General features: G+C 43.2%; 1 protein-coding gene across 1 annotated transcript; it reads left to right on the top strand.

Moving 5' to 3' along the window:
* Positions 1 to 6,998: 6,998 nt before the first annotated feature.
* si:dkey-51e6.1 (uncharacterized protein LOC558617 homolog) lies at positions 6,999 to 23,158 on the top strand. The gene is made up of 3 exons (XM_052012067.1): positions 6,999 to 7,319; positions 20,646 to 20,770; positions 22,860 to 23,158. The coding sequence occupies exons 1-3, from the start codon at positions 7,088 to 7,090 to the stop codon at positions 22,950 to 22,952; spliced, it is 450 nt and encodes a 149-aa protein (XP_051868027.1). The 5' UTR covers positions 6,999 to 7,087; the 3' UTR covers positions 22,953 to 23,158.
* Positions 23,159 to 24,413: the final 1,255 nt, after the last annotated feature.

Below are 24,413 nucleotides of genomic sequence, written 5' to 3' on the forward strand. Positions count from 1 at the left end.
TGTGTGTGTATGTGTGTGTGGGGCGTGCTTACGTCAATAGAAGATAAAGGACGTAATGACGTTGTTGAAGAAGTTAGAAGAAGAAAAAAGGAGAGAGAGAGAAGGGAGAGAGACACCAGCTTGCTTGTTTTCTCTATTGATGGATGAGAAACAATAACTGTGTTTGCTACTGAAATCCATGTATAGAAGTTGGAAGTAATCCAGTGGAGTTCACTTTGTTGCTGACCTGTAGAAGGAAACAGGTATTTGTGTGTGGACGACCACGACTCGGATGCTTTTCGGGGTGAGGAAGTCACTACCGAGTAAACACTGGAGTGTCGTTTGGGTTCCATCGTGGAACATTTGGATTTCGTATGTACTCTCTCTATGTTTTTCTACATCTACGTCTTATCTTCTGACAACGGTGGTTGTTGAAGAAGCCCTTGCTCATGTTTCACCTTATGGCTTGTGGAACTGAACTTTAAGAACCATTCCGGATCTTGGAGTTTGGGACTTTGTCACACACACACACGACGAGTTTAGTTTTGGGGTTAACGTACGAGGTTTAACATTAACATACTAACATTTTTACTTTTATTTTACGTATTATCATAAGTAGTGATTAATAAAATAGTTGTTAACACTGAATCATGACTCAGTGTGTTTCTTTTGTTGCTGGTTCGTGACACCTGCTTTTCTCCACAGATGCTGCCTGGCCTGCTGAGTTCCTCCAGCATCATCATGTTTTTCGTTTTACTGGGCAATAGTGTTCTGTAACATTATTTTTCAGCTTCATGATGGTGGTCATTCTTATTAACACGTGATTATCTTTGCATCACTCTCATATAATTAAGGTTCTGGCTGTCTTTGTACTTATAAACACCCTGTGAATTTGTAATGTATCTGGAAATAATTAAATTGTTTAAATTGATAATCCTCACTCTGCTTCGGGTTTAATGTGCCAGGGTACAGTTTAGCTATGTGTGCTGTTTAGCTTCAACTAACAGTGCAGGATCAGTGATTCGTGCCTGTCAACCTACTTTTGCTATCACATTGTGAACAACTTAGCCAAAATAGTCTTGATGTAATTAGATGAGATCATAAAAAAAGGATGATTAATTGCATTCTTTTGGTAAATGGATTGACCATCTGGAAGTCTATAGAAGTTCATTCTTGTTCACAATATTGCATTTCATGTTGAAACCCAAGAGCACATGCATGTCTAGAGGCCTCCAAAGACCTTTAGTTTTCCCACTGAATTTGTAGCATATAATCAATGATGATAAGCTCTGGCCAGTCCAAAAACGGGTTACATTGTTTATTTCTCTGTACCTCCACTGCTTGAAGACATTAGATGCAGCAGACTTCATTGAGCTGAAGGTTTCAGCCACAAATTATGTTTTAATTTCAGATTTTACTTGTCTTACACAACAGAACAAAATGCATGCATCTTTCAAATTCAAGTTTATTGCTTCATGCATACATACACAGGGTATCAATGTAATGAAAATTAGTTTTTTGCGGCAGCAGGACAGTGCATGACAGACGTGACAAACATAAGTTAACATAAACTTAAATTAACATACATTATACATATATGACAAAAATAAACATAATAACACCAGTGCAAATTGAGAGGGAGAAAAAGAAATCTTGTAGATAGTGTTTGGGTTTTTCAGGTCAGTTCAAGAACCTGATGGCAGTGAGCAAGAAGCTCATGTTGAACCTTGAGGTGTGGGTCCAGGCTCCTGTACTTCCTGCCTGATGGCAGCATCAAGAAGAGGGCATGACCCAGATGGTGGGGGTCCCTGATGATGGATGTCACCGTCCTGAGATGATGCCTCTTGTAGATTTCCTCGATGGTGGATAGAGTGTACCCATGATAGAAATGGCTGAGTCCACCACTCTCTGTAGCATCTTCTATTCCCATGTATTGGAGTTTCCATACCAGGCTGTGATGCAGCTAGTCAGAATGCTTTCCACTGTACATCTGTAGGAGTTTGCCAGAGTCTTAGATGACATGCCAAATCTCCTTAAACTCCCAAGAAAGTAGAGATGCTGGCATGTCTTCTTTATGGTTGCATCTATGTGCTGGGCCCAGGATAGGTCCTCTGAGGTGTTGATACCTAGGAACTTGAAGCAGCTCATCCTTTCCACCTCAGACCCTTCAATGAGGACTGGTGCATTTTCAACAGACTTCCCCTTGCTAAAAGGACTTGCATCTGCATTTGACATATTGAATACTGTCTCTATCACAATTAATTTAATGGCAGACACAATAACTTGGAACAATAAAGCTCTTGTACAACAAGGGCACAGGGTAAATAAAATATTTGTTGTAAATTTATCCAGTTGTTACACTAAATCACTGTGTGAAAATATTATCTTTGGTAAAACTTTTTATTGTTTAATCAATTAGTGTTTCCATTTTTTATTGCTAAGATCTGAGTTTCAGATGCTAAACAAAATATAGCAGTGAAATATTTTCTTTTGGAATAAATTACAATATGTGAACCCATTTCCAGTGAGATGAACTAAATCGTAAAGTCAGCAAAACAAAAACTGAAGAATGACATGCTATGATTGTATTCCAGTCAGATTACACTTCCAATCACTGACCAACAACAGAGATCAGTGGGGAATAAATATCCAGAATACCCAGAACCAGCTGTGATTTAAGTTTCCGATTCCACGAAAGATAATTATTTTCTTCCTCTAAGTTCTGATTATTGACTTATTTGAACTCAAATGTGAAATAACTTCAAACAATGATACAATTGTAAATTCAGAATAGGGAAGGAAAAAGTCACAGTGGTGAATGACCCAAACAGAGAGAGCAGCGGCTTGAAAAGAAAACATCCTCTGTACGGCTCAAGAGAAAGTCTTTTGAAGCCCTGATAAACATGGGAAAATAATTATCAGAAATCATATTCAAAGTATTTCACCCAGTGAACTTGGAATGATCTTATTAAAAGTGTGAATGCAATTAAATGCCTAACTGTGTAAGTTGAGCAGTAGTTGGTAGACAAAAACTACCGTTACTAGCAATGAATATTTGAAGATGTATTCCTCCATATCCAACCTATGCCACTATTTGAAAACATTGAACTAATCCCCAAACCTTGCATCCTGCCTTGAGACACAATCTTTACGATGAGCTATATCCTTGTAAGTCCACAGAAAGTGCAGGATGAGGAGCCAAAAAGACATTTAAAACAACATCCAGGTAATTTTTACTCTGAAACATGTCCTCAGTCAGGAACTGATCGGCTCACTTTGAGATGAGGGGGGGCGTTTTGCAATGAGAGCCTGAGCAGATTAGCCCTGTACTGACTGGAATTTAGAAGAACGTAAGTGAACTTTAAAACATAAGCTTCTAAGTGATTGACAAGATAGATGCCGAGAAGATGTTTTCCTTCATGGAGGAATCTTCAACTAGGGAGCTATCTTCAGAATAAGGGGACACCCATATTAAGATGGAGATGAGGAGGAATTTCATTTTGGAATTCACTACGCCAAGGAGACATGAAGGCTGAATCAGGGCGGAGGTAGATTATTACTCTATAAAGGAAGGCAGGAAAATGGAGCTGTGGTGAAAATCAGATTAGCCATAATCTTACACAATGGTGGGGTAACCATAGGACAAAATAGTCTGCTCCTCTTCCTATTCCCTAATATCCATCTGGATCAGGATGAGACTGCATGGAAGTAGAAAGTTGTGTGGATTCTATCAGTGCCTGCACAGTGGCTAGCACTGGAACCTATAGGGGCTGTGCGATGGGATTGCCATCATCCCAGCAAAGAAATGGGCACGTTGTCCTGACTCCACACAACCTCCAGGAGCAGAGACTGAATAGGCCACCCCCTGACACCATTGTATATCATGAGCTAAAGACTGTTCAGGCGGGACTGAGAGTTGACTCCATGGAAATGAGTGAAGATGGGGAACCAGCCACTTCAGCTCCATGTCTGGAGTGGCCTGAGTGCTAGCAGACTGTTGCCCTCCTCTAAGAGATTGCCTCTCCTGCAGGTTCAGGACATTAATATCTTCCCTCACAAGGGATTCAAGTGACTGCCCACTGTGACCTCCCAAGCAGCATGCTCACCCGTGCCCCACAGCCAGCCATCCCAGGCAGCTTCTTCCATCCTACCCTGGGTAGCTGTCTGAAGCTGGCCCCATCTAGGACAAGTAAGGATTCTCTGCACATTCAAAGGCAGCAGCCAGAGACAAGCCACAATGGGGACACTGACTCAGCACATTAACTTCGCACCAGGATGTCAAAACCCACATATAGGGTACTGAAATGGGAACTCTACTACAATTCAGGTTAAAGCCCAATTATTATGGTTATTGATTTTTGTATTTTTTTTGCTGCAAATTATTCTGAACACACTGGCAATGTTCAAATGTTTTCTCACCCTTCATTGTGCAGAGATAAGTGACACTGACAGGCAGATTCCGCCATTCTTCATCCATAAAGCATTGCTAATAGACTGCTGCCAGTAATGTCATCACTGGGAGACCTATTAAATGAAGATGTCAGCAGCTAAGAGCTTGGAGTTATCACCTTCTGTTAATATTAACACACTTTGTGAACTGTGGATAGTCTTTGATCAATCTGCAGTGAACTTCACTGCCACGTCAGCTATCCTGGTGTTAACAGTGTCCCTTCAAACAACAATAAAATGAAGGATTTCTCTATACTCCTAGTTGTGAAAATCAAAAGAAAACTTCAGATGCTAGAGATATGAAGAAAAAGAATTATGTAAACAGCCAGACAGCCAGATAGCATGCATGGAAAGGGAAATAGAGCCAATATTTCAGGTCCGAGCCCCTTCATCAGAACAGGAAAGGGAGAAACAAATTAGTTTTCAGTTGCAGAGAAGGTGGGAGAAGGATGTATAGGACAATGAGAATGTCCGACAGGATGAGATCAAATTGGTTAATGTTTCAGTTAAATTCAGATTGTGCTCCTTTGTATGTATTACGTGTTGCTAATAACAGGACATGCCCAGTTGATCAGGCTGTACCAATGGAGAGAGTAAAACTGAGCCAAAATTACAGATACATGATATACCACAGAAATCGTTAATTCTGATACAGATAGAAAGAAAGGGCGGGTCACCAACATCTTCTCAATGGCAACTAGGGATGGGTAATTAAATGCTGGTTCAACCTGCGAAACCCACATCCCTTGAATGAATAAATATATAAAATACCTAAAATTGGAGAGTTTAATATTGTCCAAAAGGCTGCCACTCTCCTAGACAGAAGATGAGATGTTGTTCCTGAAGCTTACATTGGGCCTTGTTGTAATAATGCACATGGCCACAGGCAGGTAGGTCAGAGTGGGATGGAGAATCAAAGTGGAGAATTAAAGCCATTTTAATTCCCTATCTGTCTACTTCTTTGAAGATCAATACTGTTCACAGTATGGTGAACTGATATGACCTCATAGAGATCCTATGCAACTAAAGCAAACCTTCCTTCTTTTGTATATGATTTCCCAAGCAATAAACAATAATGTTGTGTAAGCTTTCCCAACTATTTACTGTAACTGTATAGTAGCCTTATGTGAATCATGCACTAGGACACCCAGAGTACTCTGCCTCTCAGAGCTCTGCAGTTCCTCACTGTTGAGGTAATATGTTTACTTGGTTTTCCTGCTAATTTTAAGTTACAGTTGTGTATAATATGTCTTAGCCTGCAGCTTAATATAGATACTTTCCCTTCTACTAGTCAGGCTCTTTTTTTTTCTCTCACTCTTCACTTTTAAATCATGAGACAACATTTGCCATCCCCCACTCTGCAGGAACAGTTCCATAATCTACAGAATTTTGCAAGATGACAACAAGTGCATCCACTATTTTAGTACTGTGGGATGCAGATTATTAGAGGTGTATTGATTTTAAGTCTTATTTCTCCAGCATTATTGTTCCACTAATACTAATTTTCTTTAATTCCTCCTTTTCATGAACTTCTTGTTTCCCTCACAATTTGGGAAGTTATTTGGTTTCTCTTTCATGAAGACAGAAATTTGTTTAATTGTTTTTCCGTTTCTTTCTTCCCCATTATAAATTCTCCCTCTTCTGACTGTAAGGGATTTACATTCATTTTCACTAACCTCTTTCTTTTCACATGCTTGCACCTTTTCTAGTCCATTTTTATGTTCCTTTCAAATTTACTCTCACACTCTGTATTTCCTCTCTTAATCAAACTCTTGGTCTTTTTTTAGTTGAATTCTAAATAGCTTCAAATTCTCAAGCTGGCAACTATGTCTAATAAGTTTCTATGCTTCCTCTTTAGTTCTCATACAACCCTCAGCTTCTTTTGTATGCCAGCATTTTCCTTCTGTGTTTCTGCTTCAGAAGGAATGTATAGTTGTTCCAGTATCTGCATTTGTTTCTTAAATGTTAGCTTCTGTCCTGCTTTTTAACGAGGGTCCCCAATCCATCACAGTGAACTCACTTCTGGTACATGCAACTGTATTTGGAATTCGTTTATTCTTGTCACATGTACTGAGATACAGTGAAAAACATTTACATTGATTATGCTATACATAATTACATTGAGGTAGTAAAAATAAAACAAAATGCAGAACATAATATAGCAGCTACAGAGAGAGTGCAGTGCAGGTAAACAAATAAAGTGCAAGGGTCAAGATGAGGTAGATTGGGAGATCAAGAATTTATCGTTTGTATACAAGAGGTCCGTTCAAGAGTCTGATAACACTGGGATAGAAGCTGCCCTTGACTCTGGTGGTGTCAGTACCTTCCTTCTGTATCTTCTGCCCAACGGAAGGGGAGAGATTGACCTGGGTGGGTGGAGTCCTTGATTATGTTGGCTGCTTTCCCAAGGCAGCTGGAAATCGGAAATAAAAACATTAAAAAGCTGAAAGAAAAGGTTTTATACAATTGGGAACATCATCCAGATAGAATGTTCTAATTTTAACTCGAGGGGTTCTCTTGAGGTGGGATTCCCGACTGGTCCCAATTGCACCACGTCCAGTTTTTCTGCCAGCTGAGCAGCGGGCAGTGACCGCACCTCCGGTTGGCGGAACATCCTGGCGGCCACCACCCGGTCCCAGCGGCGCCTGCTCCCCGCGCAATGTTCGCGCTGGCGTCAGTCTGGCGCATCGCCCGCCCGACATTCCACCGCCTGGCAGTCCCTCCACCGGTGCCGCTGCAGCAGTGCTGGGACATGGCCGGTTTAGCTAGTGTCGCGGACGTGGAGATCGACCCCGACGGGGTGTTCAAATACATCCTGGTGAGGCTGAGCCGCAAGGGTGGCCCGGAGCACAAGGACATCGTGCGGGGCACCAAAAGCGCAGAATATCACAGTAAGTGGGCCCGGGAACTGGGCGGGGGCCATTGCCCCCCCCCCCCCCCCCCGGTGTTGAGGCCTGCAGCAGTCCGGGTCAGCAACAGTCAGCGCTTGCGGCTCCTCGGCTGAATGGTTGCAATAGTTCTGTTTGAGTTTTACACCGCAGCAAAGGGCCCCTGTTTGTTTTGTGCCATTGCTTTTGAATGTTTAATATTGTGCGGAGTGCAAGGAGGACCCGTCCTCGAGTTATGAAGTGACCAAATACAGAATTGCATGAGGACTGGAAGGTCCCTGTGTGTCAGGGTTAGGATTTCAACCTGGCAGGAGATCTAATCCATCTGCTACATGGCTTAAGCAGGAGCCTAAAAGTCAAAATAAGGAACAAGCTACAACTATAATCTAGCTGGTTTTACAAGCCTAGAGCATAGGCTTAACTGTAGAAACATTAAACACGGGGGAGACCGAGGTAAATCGGGAAATCGTATTTTGTTGATGCTAAAGTAGTTTCGTTTGCAAAAAGCAGACAGAAGAGGTTCTGCAGTTTGGGGGCCTGGAGAAACATTGAGTTCACTGAGTAAAAACAGAAAATACTGGAAACACTCATCAGGTCAGACAGTATCTATGAAAAGACAATGGAGGGTGCAATAGTTCGATCTAAAACCAGTGTATTATGCCTAAACCAGGGAGACTACAACGTGATGAGGGAGGAATTGGCCAGTGTTCCCTGGAAACACAGGCTATATGATGGCACAGTGGAGGAACAGTGGAAGACTTTGAAAGAGACTTTTCACGGTGCTCAACAAAAGTATATTCCAGTTAAAAACAAAGACAGTAAGGGTGGGGAGAGCCAGCCTTGGATAATTAAGGAAATAAAAGAAGGCATCAAGTTCAAAGCTCATGCATGCAAAGTCGCCAAGAGTAGTGGGAAATTGGAAGATTGGGAAAACTTTAAAAAGCAACAAAGAACCTCTAAGCAAGCAATAAGGGAAGGTAGATTATGAAAGTAAACTACCACAAAATATAAAACAGATAGTAAAAGTCTTTATAATTATATAAAGTGGAAAAGGGTAGCTAAAGTGAACATAGGTCCCTTGGAAGATGAGAAGGGGGAGTTAATCTTGGGTAATGTGGAAATGGCCGAGGCTTCACGGTGGAGGACATGTCTAATGTGCCAAAGAGAGATGTTATGGATGCGACGGGAGGTGAGAACCTTGATGCAATTGCTGTTACTAAAGAGGTAGTGATGAGCAAACTAGTGGGCCTAAAGGTAGACATTTCCATGGTCCTGATGGGATGCATCTCAGGGTATTGAAAGAGATGGCAGGAGTCATAGTAGAGATGTTTGTGATAATTTACCAAAATTCTCTGGACTCTGGACAAGTCTCGGCAGATTGGAAGACAGCAAATGTTACGCCACTCTTTAAAAAAGGATGTAGGCAAAAGGCAGGTAACTATAGGCCAGTTAGCTTTACATCCGTAGTTGGGAAAATGCTTCAATCTATCATTAAGAAAGAAATAGTGAGATATCTGGATAGAAGTGGTTCCATCAGGCAGACACAGCATGAAGGGCAGGTCCTGTTTGACAAACTTACTGAAATTCTTTGAGGATATAATGAGCGCAGTGGGTAGAGGGGAACAGGTGGATGTTGTATACTTGGATTTCCAGAAGGCGTTCAATAAGGTGCCACATAAAAGACTTATGTATAAGATAAGGGTGCATGGAGTTGGGGGTAATGTATTAGCATGGATAGAGGATTGGTTAACCAATAGAAGGCAGAGAGTTGGGATAAATGGGTGTTTCTCTGGTTGGGAATCAGTGGTGAGCAGAGTGCCGCACGGGTCGGTGCTGGGCCCTTAACTGTTCATGATATACATTAACAATTTGAAAGAGGGGACCAAGTGTAGTGTACCTAAGTTTGCTGATGACACTAAATTGATTGGAAAAGCAAATTGTGCAGAGGATGTGGAGAGTCTGCAAGGCAATATAGATGGGTTAAGTGAGTGGGTAAGGGTTTGGCAGGTGGAGTACAATGTTGGTAAATGTGAGGTCATCCACTTTGGAAGGAAAAATAGAAGATCAGATTATTATTCAAGTGGTGAAAGACTGCAGCATGCTGTTGTGCAGAGGGACTTGGGAGTACTTGTGCATGAATCGCAAAAGGTTGGTTTGCAAGTGCAATGGGTTATCAAGAAGGCAAATGGAATGTTGGCCTTCATTGCTAGAGGGATTGAATTTTAAGAGCAGGGAGGTTGTGCTGCAACTGTACAGGGTACTGGTGAAGCCGCACCTGGACTACTATGTGCAGTTCTGGTCTCCTTACTTGAGGAAAGATATACTGGCTTTGGAGGTTTTGGAGGTGGTGCAGAGGAGGTTCACCAGGTTGATTCCGGAGATGAGGGGTTTAGCCTATGAGGAGAGATTGAATTGCCTGGCACTATACTCGCTGGAATTCAGAAGAATGAGAGGGGATATTGTAGAAACAAAATTATGAAAGGGATAGATAACATAGAGGCAGGAAAGTTATTTCCACTAGTAGGTGAGACTAGAACTAGGGGACATGACCTCAAGATTCAGGGGAGTAGATTTAGGATGGAGTTGAGGAGAAACTGCTTTTCCCAGAGAGTAGTGAATCTGTGGAATTCTCTGCCCAGGGAAGCAGTAGAGGCTCCCTCATTAAATATATTTAAGACACAGTTTTTTGCATATTAGGGTAATTAAGGGTATGGGGGAAAAGGCAGGTAGTTGGAGCTGAGTCCATGGCTAGATCAACCATGATCTTATTGAATGGCAGAGCAGGCTCGACAGGCCAGATGGCCTACTCCTGCTCCCATTTCTTATGTTCTAAACAGTTAATGTTTCAGGTCGAAGACTCTTCATCAGAAGTGGAAAAGCGAAAAACAAGTTGGTCTGATGTTGCAGTTTAGTTGAGGGAGAGGTGGATAGGACAAAAGGAATATTTCTGGTAGGTTGAGAGTAAGGTTACCATTAGTTCAGTGTGTTGATTTCAATTTTTGCTCTGTGTTGACTGAGACTTCACATAAGCATCTGCAAAATCAGAAGAGCACATGTGGAGCAGAGACCTTTCACCTCTAATACCTGGAATTTGCTTCAAGATCTCCAGAGACTCAGTAAAGTACAGCTTCAGAGATTCTTGGTCAATTCAGACAGTTCTTAGTGGCTGAGGAAGATGGAAGTTTATGCACCTTGGGTTAGTTTTGGCCTGGCCAATATTAATGCCTATGTCAACATCATTAAAACAAATAATTTGTTCTCTATCATTTGTGGGAGTTTGCTATGAACCACTTCCCACCACATTCCCTCCATTACAACTGAGTTAATTTTAGAACTCCAACTGGCTGAAGAATGCTTTGGAATGTCTGAAGGTCATGAAAAGGGTTGCAGAAAGGCAGGTCATTCAGTGAAATGCCAGCTTTTGGCATAAATGACAGGGATCTTAGGAACTTTGGTGTACAGGGGGACCTTGGGGTTCAAGTCCATAGCTCACTGAAAGCATTGACACAGGTGGATAGGGTTGTGAAGAATGCATTTGATATGCTTGCATTCACAAGCTGAGGTGCTGAGTATAAGAGTTGGAACATCATGTTGAGGCTGTACAAAACTTCATTTAGACCGCATTTGGAGTATTGTGTACAATTCTGGTTTGTACTACAGGAAGGATGTGGTATCAATAGAGAGTGCAGAGGATATTCACCAGCATGTTGCCTGGAATGTAGTTATAAGGAGAGACTGGACAGGCTGGGCTTATTCTCACTGGAATGTAGGAAGCTGAGGGGTGACCTTATCGAGGTTTATAAAATTGTGAGGGGCATAGATAGGATAGATAGAGTCTTTTTCTCAGAGCAGAACTACAGGACACAGGTTTAAGCTGAGCAGGGAGAAATTTAAGGGAGATCTGAGGGGTAAATTTTTCACACAGAGGATGGTTTATCTGGAATGAGCTGCCAGGGGAGGTACTAGAGGCAGATGAGATCACAATGTTTAAAAGACATTTGGACAGTTACTTGGATAGGAAAGGCACAGAGGGAAACAGGTCTAATGCAGGCAAGTAATGTGGATAAGCATCACAGTCAGCATGGCTAAGGTGGGCCCAGAGGGCCTGTTTCTGTGCTGTATGATTCTATGATAAGTGGAGGATTTAATCAACCAGCACGATAGAAACTAAGTTTTATATTATTGTGTCACAGAAGTGATCATGGCATTAGGGTATAAGCACTCGATATGGAAATTAGTCAAGATACAGATGAGATTGCGCAGTTAGGCTTCTTCATCACATGCCTTTGAGCTAAACACGAATACAACTTTACCCTCCAGGGATTGGCTCTTCCCATTCCCTCGGACCCAGCTGTAATTCACGTGTCTGGTCACTCAGCACTTGGAGGATCCAAACTGAAGCTATTCTCAACAGCAGCAGCATCAGTATCTGAGATGGTGGCAGCCAGTGATGGGCTGCGGCCTGGTCTCCTGCCTTCCGGTTGTCTACCGTGTTCTTGGTGATCTGAGAAAAGGAAGGTAAAAGTCTGTTGACGAGAGAATGGGAAGCTAGAGGTGCATGCTCACACCAGCCACATTGTGTAAATCACACATGAGGGGGATTATATGTAAACATACCATTATCTTCTGTGCATTGTTGCTGTGCACCTCTGTGGCAGCTGATCAGTACTGGCCAGCATGCTCTTCTCCAGACTGCTGAGCAGAAAGACAGTATACTGCTGCTGTTGTTGATTATATGTAACCTTGCACTGAAAGAGAGAGACAAATGCATTGGGTGTTCTCTCTGCCGTGAGTTAGAGAGTCATAGAGTCATATAGCACAGAAAAAGGCCCTTGAGCCCAACTGGTCCATACTGACAAAGATTCCCATCTGAGCTCATCCCATTTGCCTGTGTGTGGCCCATATCCCTCTAAACCTTTCCTATCCATGTACCTGTCCAAGTACCTTTTAAATGTTGTTAATGTACCTGCCTCAACCATTTCCTCTGCCAGTTCATTCCATATAGTGACCACCCTCTGGGTGAAAAAGTTGCCCCTCAGGTTCCTATGTAATCTCTGCTGTCACCTTAAACCTATGCCCTCTAGTTCTTGATTCCCCAACCCTGGGAAAAAGACTGTGCATTGACCCTGTCTATGCCCCTCATGATTTTATACACCACTATAAGATCACCTCTTATTCTCCTATGCTTCAGTGAAAAAATACACAATCTGTTCAACCTCTCTCCATAATTCAGTCCCTCAAATCCCAGCAACATCCTCGTAAATCTCCTCTGCACCATTTCCAGCTTAATGGCATCTTTCCTACAGCAGGGTGACGAAAATGGAACACAGTATTCCAAATGCATCCTCACCAACGTCTTGTACAACTGCAACATAACATCCCAACTTCTATACTCCATGCCCTGACTGACAAAGGCCAGAGTGCCAAAAGCCACCTCCTCCACCCTGTCTACCTGTGACGCCACTTTTGGGGAACCATGTACTTGTACTCCTAGGTCCCTCTGTTCTACAACACTCCCCAGGGCCCTGGCATTCACTGTGAAAGTCCTACCCTCATTTGTTTTCCCAAAATGCAATACCTCACACTTATCCGAATTAAAGTCCATTTGCCATTCCTCGGCCCAATTACCCAGCTGATCAAGATCCCTCTGTAAATCCTGATAACCATCTTCGCTGTCTACGACACCACCTACTTTAGTGTCATCTGCAAACTTATTAACCATACCTTGTACATTCTCATCCAAATCATTGATATAGATGACAAATAGCAATGTGCCCAGCACCGACCCCTGGGGAACACCACTAGTCACGGGCCTCCAGTCCGAAAAACAATCTTCCACCATCACCCTCCGCTTCCTACCATCAAGCCAATTGTGTATCCAATTAGCCAGCTCTCCCTGGATCCCATGCGATATAAGTTTCCATAGCAGTCTACCCTGTGGAACCTTATCGAAGGCCTTACTGAAGTCCATGTCGACTACGTCTACCACCCTGCCCTCATCAACCTTCATCATGTAATCAAAAAAACTCAAGTTTGTAAGACATGCAAAGCTGTGCTGATTACTCTTCATCAACCACTGTCTTTCCAGATGATTGTCCCTCAGAATTCCCCCAGCAACTTGCTTACCACAGATGTTAGGCTTACTGGTCTATAGTTCCCAGATTTTTCTTTGCAGCCCTTCTTAAATGAAGGCACAACATTAGCTACCCTCCAATCTTCCACCACTTCACCCTTCATTAACAATGATGCATCTATCTCAACGAGGGCTCCCGCAGTTTCTTCTCTAGCTTCCCATAGTGTTCTTAGATATACCTGATTAGGCCGTGGAGATTTATTTATCTTCAAACTTTTTAACATATCTAGTACCTCTTCTGCTGTAGTGCAGACTAACCCCAGGACAACTCCATTAACTGTCTTAAGGTACGAAGTCTTCATGTCCTTCTCCACAATAAAAACACAAGAGAAAATATTCACTGAGGACCTCGCCCATCTCTTGTGGCTCCACACAAAGATATCCACTTTGGTCTCTGAGGGGCCCTATTTTCTCTCCAGTAATATACTTACAAAATTTATTTTCTATTCTCCTTCATCTTCTCTGCCAAAGCTATCTCATGCCCCTCTTCTGCCCTTCTGATTTCCCTTTTGATTATGCTCCTGCATCCCTTATACTTCTTTAGGGATTCACTTGATCCCAGCTGCCTGTACCTGACCCATGCTTCCTTCTTTTTCCTGACCAGTGGCTCAATAACACTCATCATCCATGGTTCCCTACACCTTCCAGCCGTGCCCTTCACTCGAACAGGAACATGCAGACCTTGAACTCTTGATACCTCACTTGTAAAAGCCTCCCATTTGCCAGACGTACCTTTGCCTGCAAGCAATCTACTCAAATCAACTTTTGCAAGTTCCTGTCTAATATTGTCAAAATTTGCCCAGTCCCGATTTAGAACTTTAACGTGGACCAGATCTGTCCCTTTCCATTGTTGTGAATAACTCAAGCACACCGACTGTTAACAGTGAAATTCTTTTACTATCTTGCTAGCAAGGGAGCAGTCAAGGGAAAGCACCATGCTCTCCACCAAAACTGATTCCACCCCCTTTCTTACAATTCCTTGTTGTTTCTTCTTGTTCAGTCACTTTCCGTGACCTGTGGTAGGTCACATAGAGGTCAGATCTCTGTGATCGGTTTGACCTGTATGATCGGTTTGTAAGACAAGCTTTTCACTGTATCTCAGTACAAGTGACAATAATAAACCAATACCAATACCGAGATGCAGGCAGATAAAGACAAAAAAAGAGTCAACCCTAACTACAGAAGGTTCAATTCATTCAAGCGGCCATACTTGATAGATTTGGCGGTGCTGTAGCAAGGATGTGCAGTTAATCATTAACCCTTTTGCAACCATGTTGTTCATATTTTTCCACACCATAACTATTTTAAAACTAATAGAACTATGGTCCAAGGTGTTCCACCACTGACCCCTCAGTCACTTGTCCTGGCCTATCTCCCAGAGTAGGTTAAGCTTTGCCCTCTCCCTAGTAGGGCCTTCTCTATATTGCCTGAGGAAATTTTCCTGAACACACTTAACAAATTCCACCCTGTCTAAGACCTCAGCACTATGGCAGTCCCAGTCTATATTAGGAAAGTTAAAATCCCCTACTGAACCATCCTATTATTCTTGCAACTTTCTGCAATCCCGCTGCATATTTGTTCCTCTAATTCCAGTTGACTATTAGTTGACCTATATTACAATCCCAATAAGGTGATCATCCCTTCCTTGTTTCTCAGCTCCACCCATAAAGCCTAACTGGATGATCCCTCAGTAATTTTATCTCGGACTACTGCCGTGACGTTCTGAGTCAGAAGCGCAACTCTCCCTCCTCTCTTTCCTCCACCTCTGTCCTGCTTAGAGCTCCTGTAGCCTGAACATTTAGCTGCCAGTCTTGTACCTCCTTTGGCCATGTTTCTGTAATAGCTATAATATCCCAGTCCTATGTAGCTATCCAAGCCCTATGTTCACCTGCCTTACCTGTCAGGCCTCTTGCATTGAAATAAATGGAATTTAATCCAACAGTCTTTCCTCTGACCCTGCCGTGCTGCTGCCTGCCTTGTGTACTGATCTTACTGTCATTCAATTCTGTCTCAAGACCAGAATTTCCAGTCTCACACCAGCAAATCTGTCCGCCAGGATATCGGTTCCCCTCCCATTTAGGTGCAACACGTCCCCCTTGTACAGGTCACCTCTGTCCCAGAAGAGATCCTAATGATCCAGAAAGCTGAATCCCTGCCCCCTTCAGCCACGCATTCATCTGCAATATCCTCCTATTCTTGCCCCCATTAGCATGTGGCACTGGGAGTAATCCAGAGACAACTATCTTTGAGGTCCTGCTTTTTAATCTCTTTCCTAACTCCCTATATTCACTCTGCAGGACCTCATCCCTTTTCCTACCAATGCCATTTGTGCCAATGTGCACACTGACTTCTGGCTGCTCACCCTCCCTCTTGAGAATGTTCTCCAGCTGCTCAGAGACATCCTCGACCCTGGCACCAGGCAGCACACCATCCTAGAGTCCTTTTTGCAGCCATAGAATCTCCTGTCTGCCTCCCTAGTGATCGATTCTCCTATCACTATATAGTCCTTTCTGTCTAGAGCCTTCCCTACCAAGCCTCAGAGCCAGTCCAGATGTCACAGATCTGGCTGCTGCTGCTTTCTCCCGAATGGTCATCCCCCCAAATGGTATACTTGTCTTTCAGGGGAATGGCCACAGGAGAATCCTGGACTGTCTGCCTACCCCCCTCTACCTTTCCTAGTGGTCACCCAACTGCCTTCAGCCTGCAACTTAGGTGTGACCACCTCACTGAAACTGTTATCTTTGATGTTCTCAGCATCCCGGGTGATCTTAAGTGTGTCCAACTCCAACTCCTTAACGCAGTCAGTCAGGAGCTGCAGCTGGACACACTGCCCACAAGGTGTAGTAGTCAGGGACACTGGAAGTCTCCCTGATCTCCCACATCCTGCAGGACGAGCATACCACTGCCCTAACTACCATCTTGATGCATCAAGTGTGAAGATTAAAGTTGAAAGACCTTATCAGTGCTTACCTTGATTCTTATTTCTGCTCAGCCTCTTCACTCAGTTGTAACTGAAAGAGTGCATGAAATGTGAGTGTGAATGTTCGAATCTTGGTAAGTGAGCATATTAGTGGTAGGTCGGAGGCCTGATTAATAGGACGCTGCTCAGCACTAATATATCCCACTTTGATGGTGGGACTGCTTTGGGTAGAACTGTGTGTGAGGCTGGTTGTGCTATTGTTGCGAAAGGGGATTTGCTGATGTCTTTGCTGACTTTGGCCACACAGATGAGATCAATAATTTTTACTGGTGGCACCATCCATATCCTGGATGCCTCATTCCTGGGACTGACTTCATCAAGAATTTACTCCCACTGCCTGAAAATGCTGGAAATATTCAGCAGGTTAGACAGCATCTGTAAAAGGAACAATTATGTCGATATTTCTGGATGAAAACCCTTCATTGATGAAGGGTCCTGGGCCTGAACTGTTAACTCTGTTTCTTTTACCACACAGGCTGTCTGACCTGCTGAATGGCCTGTGGGTGGACCGTGTGTGTAGTGGGTGGATGGAACCGAGGGGGAGGGGGAATGAACATGGGTATTGGGGAGTGGGTGTGGGAAAGGGAACAAAAATGGGAGGACCGGAGGAGGATTGGGAGGGGTAGGGGTAAAGGGGGTAACAGCACTGGAGGGGAGTGTTACCTAAAATTGGAAAACTCAATGTTCATGCCATTGGGTTGTAGATGACCCAGACAGAATACGAGGTGTTGTTCCTCTAGTTTGCGTTGGGCTTCACTCTGCCACTGGAGAAGGCTGAGGATGAGCAGGTCAATGTGGGAATGGGAAGGGGAATTGAAATAGCATGCAACTGGGAGCTTGGAATGACCATTGCGGACAGAGTGTAGGTGCTCTGCAAAACAGTTGCCCAGTCTGCACTTGGTCTTGCTGATGTAGAAGAGGCCACATCGGGAGCACCGAATGCATTAGACCAGATGAGGAGGTGCACATGAATCTTTGCCTGAACTGGAAGGGCTGTTTCAGTCACTGAATGGTGGTGAGGGAGGGAGGAAGTGTAAGGACAAATGTTACACCTCCTGTGATTGCATGGGAAAGTTCCAGGAGACAGAGAGGAGTGGGGAGGGAGGATGAGTAGACCAGGGAGTCATGGAGGGAGTGGTCCCTGCAGGAGGCAGAAAGAGGTAAGGTGGACAAGATGTGGCTGGTGGTGGGATCACGTTGCAGTTGGCAGAAATGACGAAGGATGATGTTCTGAATGTGGAGGCTCATAGGGTGAAAGATCAGGACTCGGGGAACTCTATGTCTGTTCTGTCTGGGGGAAGGTGGGGTTAGACTGGAACTATGAGAAACAGAGGAGATGCAAAAGCAGGCTACATCGACCACAGCAAAAGGGAAGCAATGCTTCCTGAAAAAGGAGGATATTTCAGATGTCCTGGGATGGAAGACCTCATCTTAAGAGCAGATGCGATGGAGGTGGAGAAACTGGGATGGTATGCTTACGAGAGACAGGGTGGAAAGAGGTGTAGTCTGAGTAGCTAAGGGAGTCAGTGGGGTTTATAGTAAATATCAGTGGATAGTCTGTCTCCTGAGATGGAGACGATGAGATCTAGAAAATGGAGAGAACTGTCCACATGAATTTGAGAGCAGGGTGGAAGTTGGTGACAAAGGCGATAAAATTGATTAGTTCCACACGATGCAAGAAGCAGCACCAATGCAGTCCTCAATATAATGGAGAAAGAGTTGGGGAGTGGTACTGGAGAAAGTTTGGAACAGGGACTGTTCCATGTAGTCATTGAAAAGACAGGCATACCTCGGGCCTATGTGGGTGCCCATGGCTACACCCTTGTTTTGTAGGAAGTAAGAGGAGTCAAAAAAAGAATTTGTTCAAGGTAAGAACATGTTCAGCCAGGTGGATGAGAGTGTTGGTGGAGGGGAACTGGTTGGATCTTTGTTGCAGAAAGAAGCGGATGGCTTTAAGATGCTCTTGATGGGGGATCATCCATAGTGAAGATGAGGCGGTGGGGGCCGGGGAATCGGAAGTTGTCAAAATGATGGAGGGCATGTGAGGTGTCCCATATGTAAGTGGGAAGGGACTGGACAAGGGGACACAGGATAGGGTCAAGGTATGAGGAGATATGTGGGGTAAGAGCAGGCAGAAACAGTGGGTCTACCAGGACAGGCATGGCTGTGGATCTTGGGTAAGAGATAGATAGAAGCGGGAAGTGCAGAATTGGGACACTATCAGGTTGGAGGCTGTGGAAGGGAGATCTCCTGATGTGATAAAATCTGTGACAGTCCTGGAGATGGTGACCTGGTATTCAGTGGTGGGGTCATGGTTGGTATGGGGAGGTGTCCAAGAGTTGTTGCCTGACCTCTGCAAGGTAGAGGTCAGTCTGCCAGACTACAATAGCACTGCCCTTCTCTGTGGGTTTTACAGATTGATGTTACCAAACTGGATAAGGCTCATGGGAACAAGAAATAGGAGCAGGATACACCATTCCACCCCTTCAGCCTGCTCCCTTATTCAAGATGATGGCTGATCTTCTACCTCAAACTTAATTTTCTCGCTCTACACCCATCGTCTTTGATTCCTTTAATATCCAGAAATCTAGCAGGTGGTGAAGGAAATAAGAGATTTAAACAAATTGATCATTACACAGATTACATGATTTAAGAATAACTGCATCTAAACTCTCAGTGAAAGGCCAGGATGCATATTGGAAATTGCACAGCTGGATTTAAAAAAATGAAAAACTGTGAACCGGTTGTACAAAATCTTGTGATGTACATTTTTGGATGTTTGCTGGGAGTGACATTTCAATCCCTCAATGATCATGAATCTCACAAGGACATTAAGAAAAGAGGTTCAAGTCTCATTATCATTACTCCTGTAAGAGATTGAGGGGTGACCTGATAGAGGTACAGGAAGTCCCCGGGTTACGAACGCCCGTACTTACGAATGCCTGACTTACGAACGGCGGGAAGAAGGCACGGAATTGGGCGCAGAATGGTTTGCCTGTCAGTGTTGACTTTTTCCAAGTGATGGAGGTGGCGAACGGCTGGATCGTGGATTTCATGTGTTACAGTCTGTACCGCTATTTTGGGGCAGGGAGGTTTGAGGAGTTCTGAATGATGAGGGATGCCATGAATGGTCACCGGCCCCCTCTCCCGCTGCCCCCACCCACCATATCTATCTCTCTATCTATCTCTATCTCTCTCTCTCTATCTCTATCAACCTCTCTATCTATCTATCTATCTATGCAGCACTCGGTCTCCCCTGACAGGTCGTCCCCAGGTAATGACCGAGGTCCGTTTCTACAGATGTCCTTAAATTGATTTTGTCTGTCAGTCGGAAAATACGCAAAATTCACTTGATGTGGTAACTTTACCTCCACAGTACTGTACTGTAATGAATGACACCAAATGCACATAAGATGATCACAGTCTTCATATGTCCCGGCGATAACAAGTTATGCTGTATTTTAGATTGCTTCACATTATGTGTGGAATTATAATGAAACTGGAATCAAAATTCCATTTGGATCTTAATATATAGCAATAAATAACTGAAGCTTGTAGTGATTTAGGATTAATTGACGCTAGATGTGAACTGTACATAACTGTTCCGACTTACATACAAATTCACCTTACGAACAGACTCAAAAACGGAACTTGTTCGTAATCCAGGGACTTCCTGTATATAAGATCATGAGGGTCATAGACAGGGTGAAAACACATAGTCTTTTTCCCAGGGACAGGGTGCTAAAAACAAGAGAGCGTAGGTTTAAGGTCAGAGGTGGGAGATTTAAAAGGGACATCGGGGCAGCTTCTTCGTGTAAAGGGTGGTGTGTATTTGGAATGAGCTGCCAGAAATAGTGGTTGAGACAGGCACATTAGTAATATTTATAAGCTATCTAGATAATACATGGATAAGAGAGGTTTAGAGGTCTATGGGCCAGATGTGGGCATATGGGACTAACTTCAGCATGGACGAGTTGGGCCAAAGGGCCTGTTTCCATGCTGTATGACTCTATGACTCTCTATGACTCCTGCGTGCATTTTAGTTCCAGAAATATTTTGGTTTGGATTACTTATTTCTACAAAGCAGCAGGTTTACCTGATGATAGTGGTGGCATTGGATGGGTTATTAACTATATTCTGAAGCACTGTACTGCTGCCGCAAAACAACAAATTTCACGACGTATAAGTCAGTGATAATAATTCTGATTTCATGCAGATCACATCTTTGAAAAGCTGAATTCTGAAATGGAGAAACTGGAGCTGGAGTGCAAGTGTCTGGGAGGGGGAAAGATTGATCACAACAGCAAGCAGAAGAAAATCCGAGTATTTGGCCTTTCAACGGTGAGTACTATTGCAACTCCTGAAGTGGAATGCAGAGTCACTTAAGCCTTGAAAATAATATCCCATTACCAAGAATGGGCTTTGTGACACACTGGGATGTAAGGTTGGGAGTTCAAAGCCAAGAACAATACCTGCATGTTCATTGCATGCTATCTAATCGCTTTTTCTTGGAAATAGTGTGTGAATGTTAATATTGAAGAAACAGTCCAGACGAAGGGTCTCAAGCAAAATGTCGACTGTCCATTTCCTTCCATAGATGCTGCCTGACCTGCTGAGTTTCTCCAGCTTTTTGTGTGTTGCTCTGAATCTATTTACTGGCAGTATGATAGGTGGTTAATTAAAATGAGCAACCTGTTCCAAGGTCCCAGATCATGGTCTATCTGGTAGATTATTATTCAGCAGGGCCAATGGCTTCAGCCCTTTCACTGTTGAGTGACAGCGTTCTCAAACAGTAACACAGGTCCGCAGGTATTGGAGGAGCCCAGTCAGCTCATTAATTCCACATGTTTCTTTTACCTCCTGTAGACAATGTTGTGATCTGTATGAACTTTTAGGTTTTTGTTCCATTCATACAACTAGCTTGGAAAGAATGTAAAGCAGTTGGATGCCTGCATTCACAGGAACTTGCAAGGTGCACTTGCCTTTAGATAGACATTTACCTGAAGGGAGAAAATGAACGGCCGGCCCTCAGGAGACGAGGGCTTTTCGTTTGCCAATGCTGTTCCTGCCTTGAGTTAAACACAGAGGAAGTGGAGCTGCAGTGAGGATAAGACTGTTACTATCTCCTGGATTGTGCCATTGGAAAGTGATGCAGTGCTCTTTGTCAAAGGTTAACTGGTGGCTACATAACACTGATCCCAGGGACAAATACAAACAGCAGCAGCTGAATGTTCCAAACTGGTACATTTCTGGTGTCCAGGAGTATGTGCTGAGAGAACCCTGAAGCTTGATGTGGCTGCGACAAAGGCTCAGTTGAGAAAGGCCATAAGAGATAGGAGCGGAATTAGGCTATTTTGCCCATTGAGTCTGTTCTGCCATTCGATCATGGCTAATTTATTTTTCCCCCTCAACCCCCCTGCCTTCTCCCTGTAACCTTTACTAATCAAAAACCTATCAACCTCTGCTTTAAATATACCCAATGATTTGGCCTCCACAGCAGTCTGTGGCAATGAATTCCACAGATTCACCACCCTCTGGCTAAAGAAATTCCTCTTCGTCTCTGTTCAAAAGGGATGTCCTTTTATTTTGAGGCTGTGCCTTTTGGACCTAGGCTCTCCCACTATTGGAAACATCCTCTCCACGTCCACTCTATCCAGGCCTTTCAATATTGGGTAGGTTTCAATGAGGTTACCCCCCCCCCCCCCCCCACACCCCCAGTCCTTCTAAGCGAGTACAAGCCCAGAACCATCAAACGCTCCTCATATGTTTACACTTTCATCCCCAGGATCATTCTTGTAAACCTCCTCTGGACCGTCTCCAACGCCAGCACATCCTTCCTTAGATATGAGGCCCAAAACTACTCACAATACTCCAAATGTGGTCTGACCAATGCCTTATAAAGCCTCAGCATTATATCCTTGTTTTTATATTCTACAATATTAATAAAACAATTTATACTCCTGCATCAAATTGCATACTCCTGCCAATTTGAAGTGTCAATTGCTGTGAAATACCAAATCCAGATTACAAGTTTCAATTACACTTTTATGAACCACCTTTAATATACTCTTGCAAATATCCCATCTATTAACTGACTATCTGAGTTCACCTCTGAAATTCCTTGGGACATCTCCACATGTTAAACCTGATATATGAATGCCAGAGTAGAGTTCAAGAGATTTTAAATTTAGCTATTTTTTTTCTCCTTGCCCTCCTCTTCTGAAAGCAACACCTCCTGGGCTTGTGTTACCTGGTGGCCCTTCTGTTGCCTTTTCATGGAGGTTTCAGTGTCTCTGCCTAATCCTGAACTCGCACAACATCTGTATTTACTTGGCAGCTTGAGCAAGAACTCCAGCTGGATTTACCCTGTAGAAGCTGTCGTGCACAATGAAAGTAAATATAATTCATGTTCATGCCCCCTTTCTTTTAGGGTTTTGGGAAAGCAGATCACTCCATTTCTGTGGAAAAGTTGAAGACCGTGTACAAGGACTATGAAATTACTTGGTCAGATGATACCAAATAAAAACGAAGAATCTCTGGATTATTCTCCATCAAGAAGATTGATGTAAAACCTTGTTCAAGTAGTTTGTGTTTCTGGATGAGTTCATTTTATTTGTAGAATTTGGTTGAGTTGTGATGGTGCTAAGGGACTTTGCACACTTCAGCATTCAACAGAGATTGTATAAAATACACTTTGAGATTCTTTGCCAAATAAATAACATCTTGTGAGTTTGGCTCAAATATATTACATGGGAATGTCATTAGATGCAACTGGGCTATGAAGTAATTAATCATCAACTTCTTATAATGTTCTCTGGTTGAGGCAATGCTTTGTGCTGGTGTTTGTCACAGGTATGGATTCCTACTTGTGCTTTCCATATGTTTTTATTTAATTAGGTGAAATATTTGTGTCAAGGTGCTCCACTGAAGTTACATAGTCAGGGAATGGTTGAATAGTGGAGTAGCTGAGAAATTTAAACTCAGTTCATTAAACATATTTTGAATTAAAATGCTTTAATCATAATATGATGGTTATATATGGTACTCTAATCATTACCAGGTTATAATAAAGATTAATTTGGTTCACTAATGATCTTTAAAAAAAGAGTTACCCTTTCTGGTCTATGTATGATACCAGATCCACAATAATATGATTATCGAGCCACTGTCAATTGTACCAAATCGTTAAGACGGAGAAGATGATTGAAAATGGAATCATCACCCAAAGCCACAATTAATGGACACTCAGCTGAGTCAAATCTTCAAAATCCTCCTCTCTAACATCTGGGGCTATGCCAATACTATGGGAGCTATCCCACAGGGTAGTCAAGCAACTGTGTCACAATCTTGTTCATTTTTGGCTAATGTCCCAACTATCCCCAGAAACACCTTGTTCTACTAGCAGGACTGATACACCAGACATGGTGACACAATGGTTTATAGTCAGAAGAACGTTGCTAAAGTCCTCATTGTTAACTGGACTTCATGGCATCCAACACAGCCAAGGAACTGTACTACTGAATCAACCTGCAGTCCTCTGTCAGCCAATGAATCAGTATCTCTCTCTATATTGAACACCCCCAGAATCAGTGAGAATGGCAAGGGCAAGAATGTAATCTGATTGGGGGATTCAACATCCTTCACACAGAATGGCTCAGTGGCATGGTTACTGACTGAGCTGTGTGTATCCTGAGGAACACTGTTTTATTAGAGTAGGTCTGTTGCAGATTGTAGAGAAACAACATGAGCGATCTACTTTGTTCTGGCTGATCTGTTTCAGATGCACCTATCCAGTGACAGTAATAAATGGAATGACTACAGAATAATTCCAATAAAAATAAAATCTTCTCATTGAGAAAATCTTCCATTTTGTTGCAAGACACAACTACTACACTAGAAGAGATAGATATGGAACAGTCCAAAGTGGGCATCCATGAGGTCCTAAGAGACTCAGAATTGTCTCTACTAAAGTCAGTAAGCTCAT

The sequence above is a fragment of the Pristis pectinata genome, chromosome 3, assembly GCF_009764475.1.
Source record: "Pristis pectinata isolate sPriPec2 chromosome 3, sPriPec2.1.pri, whole genome shotgun sequence".
Classification (NCBI taxonomy): domain Eukaryota; kingdom Metazoa; phylum Chordata; class Chondrichthyes; order Rhinopristiformes; family Pristidae; genus Pristis; species Pristis pectinata.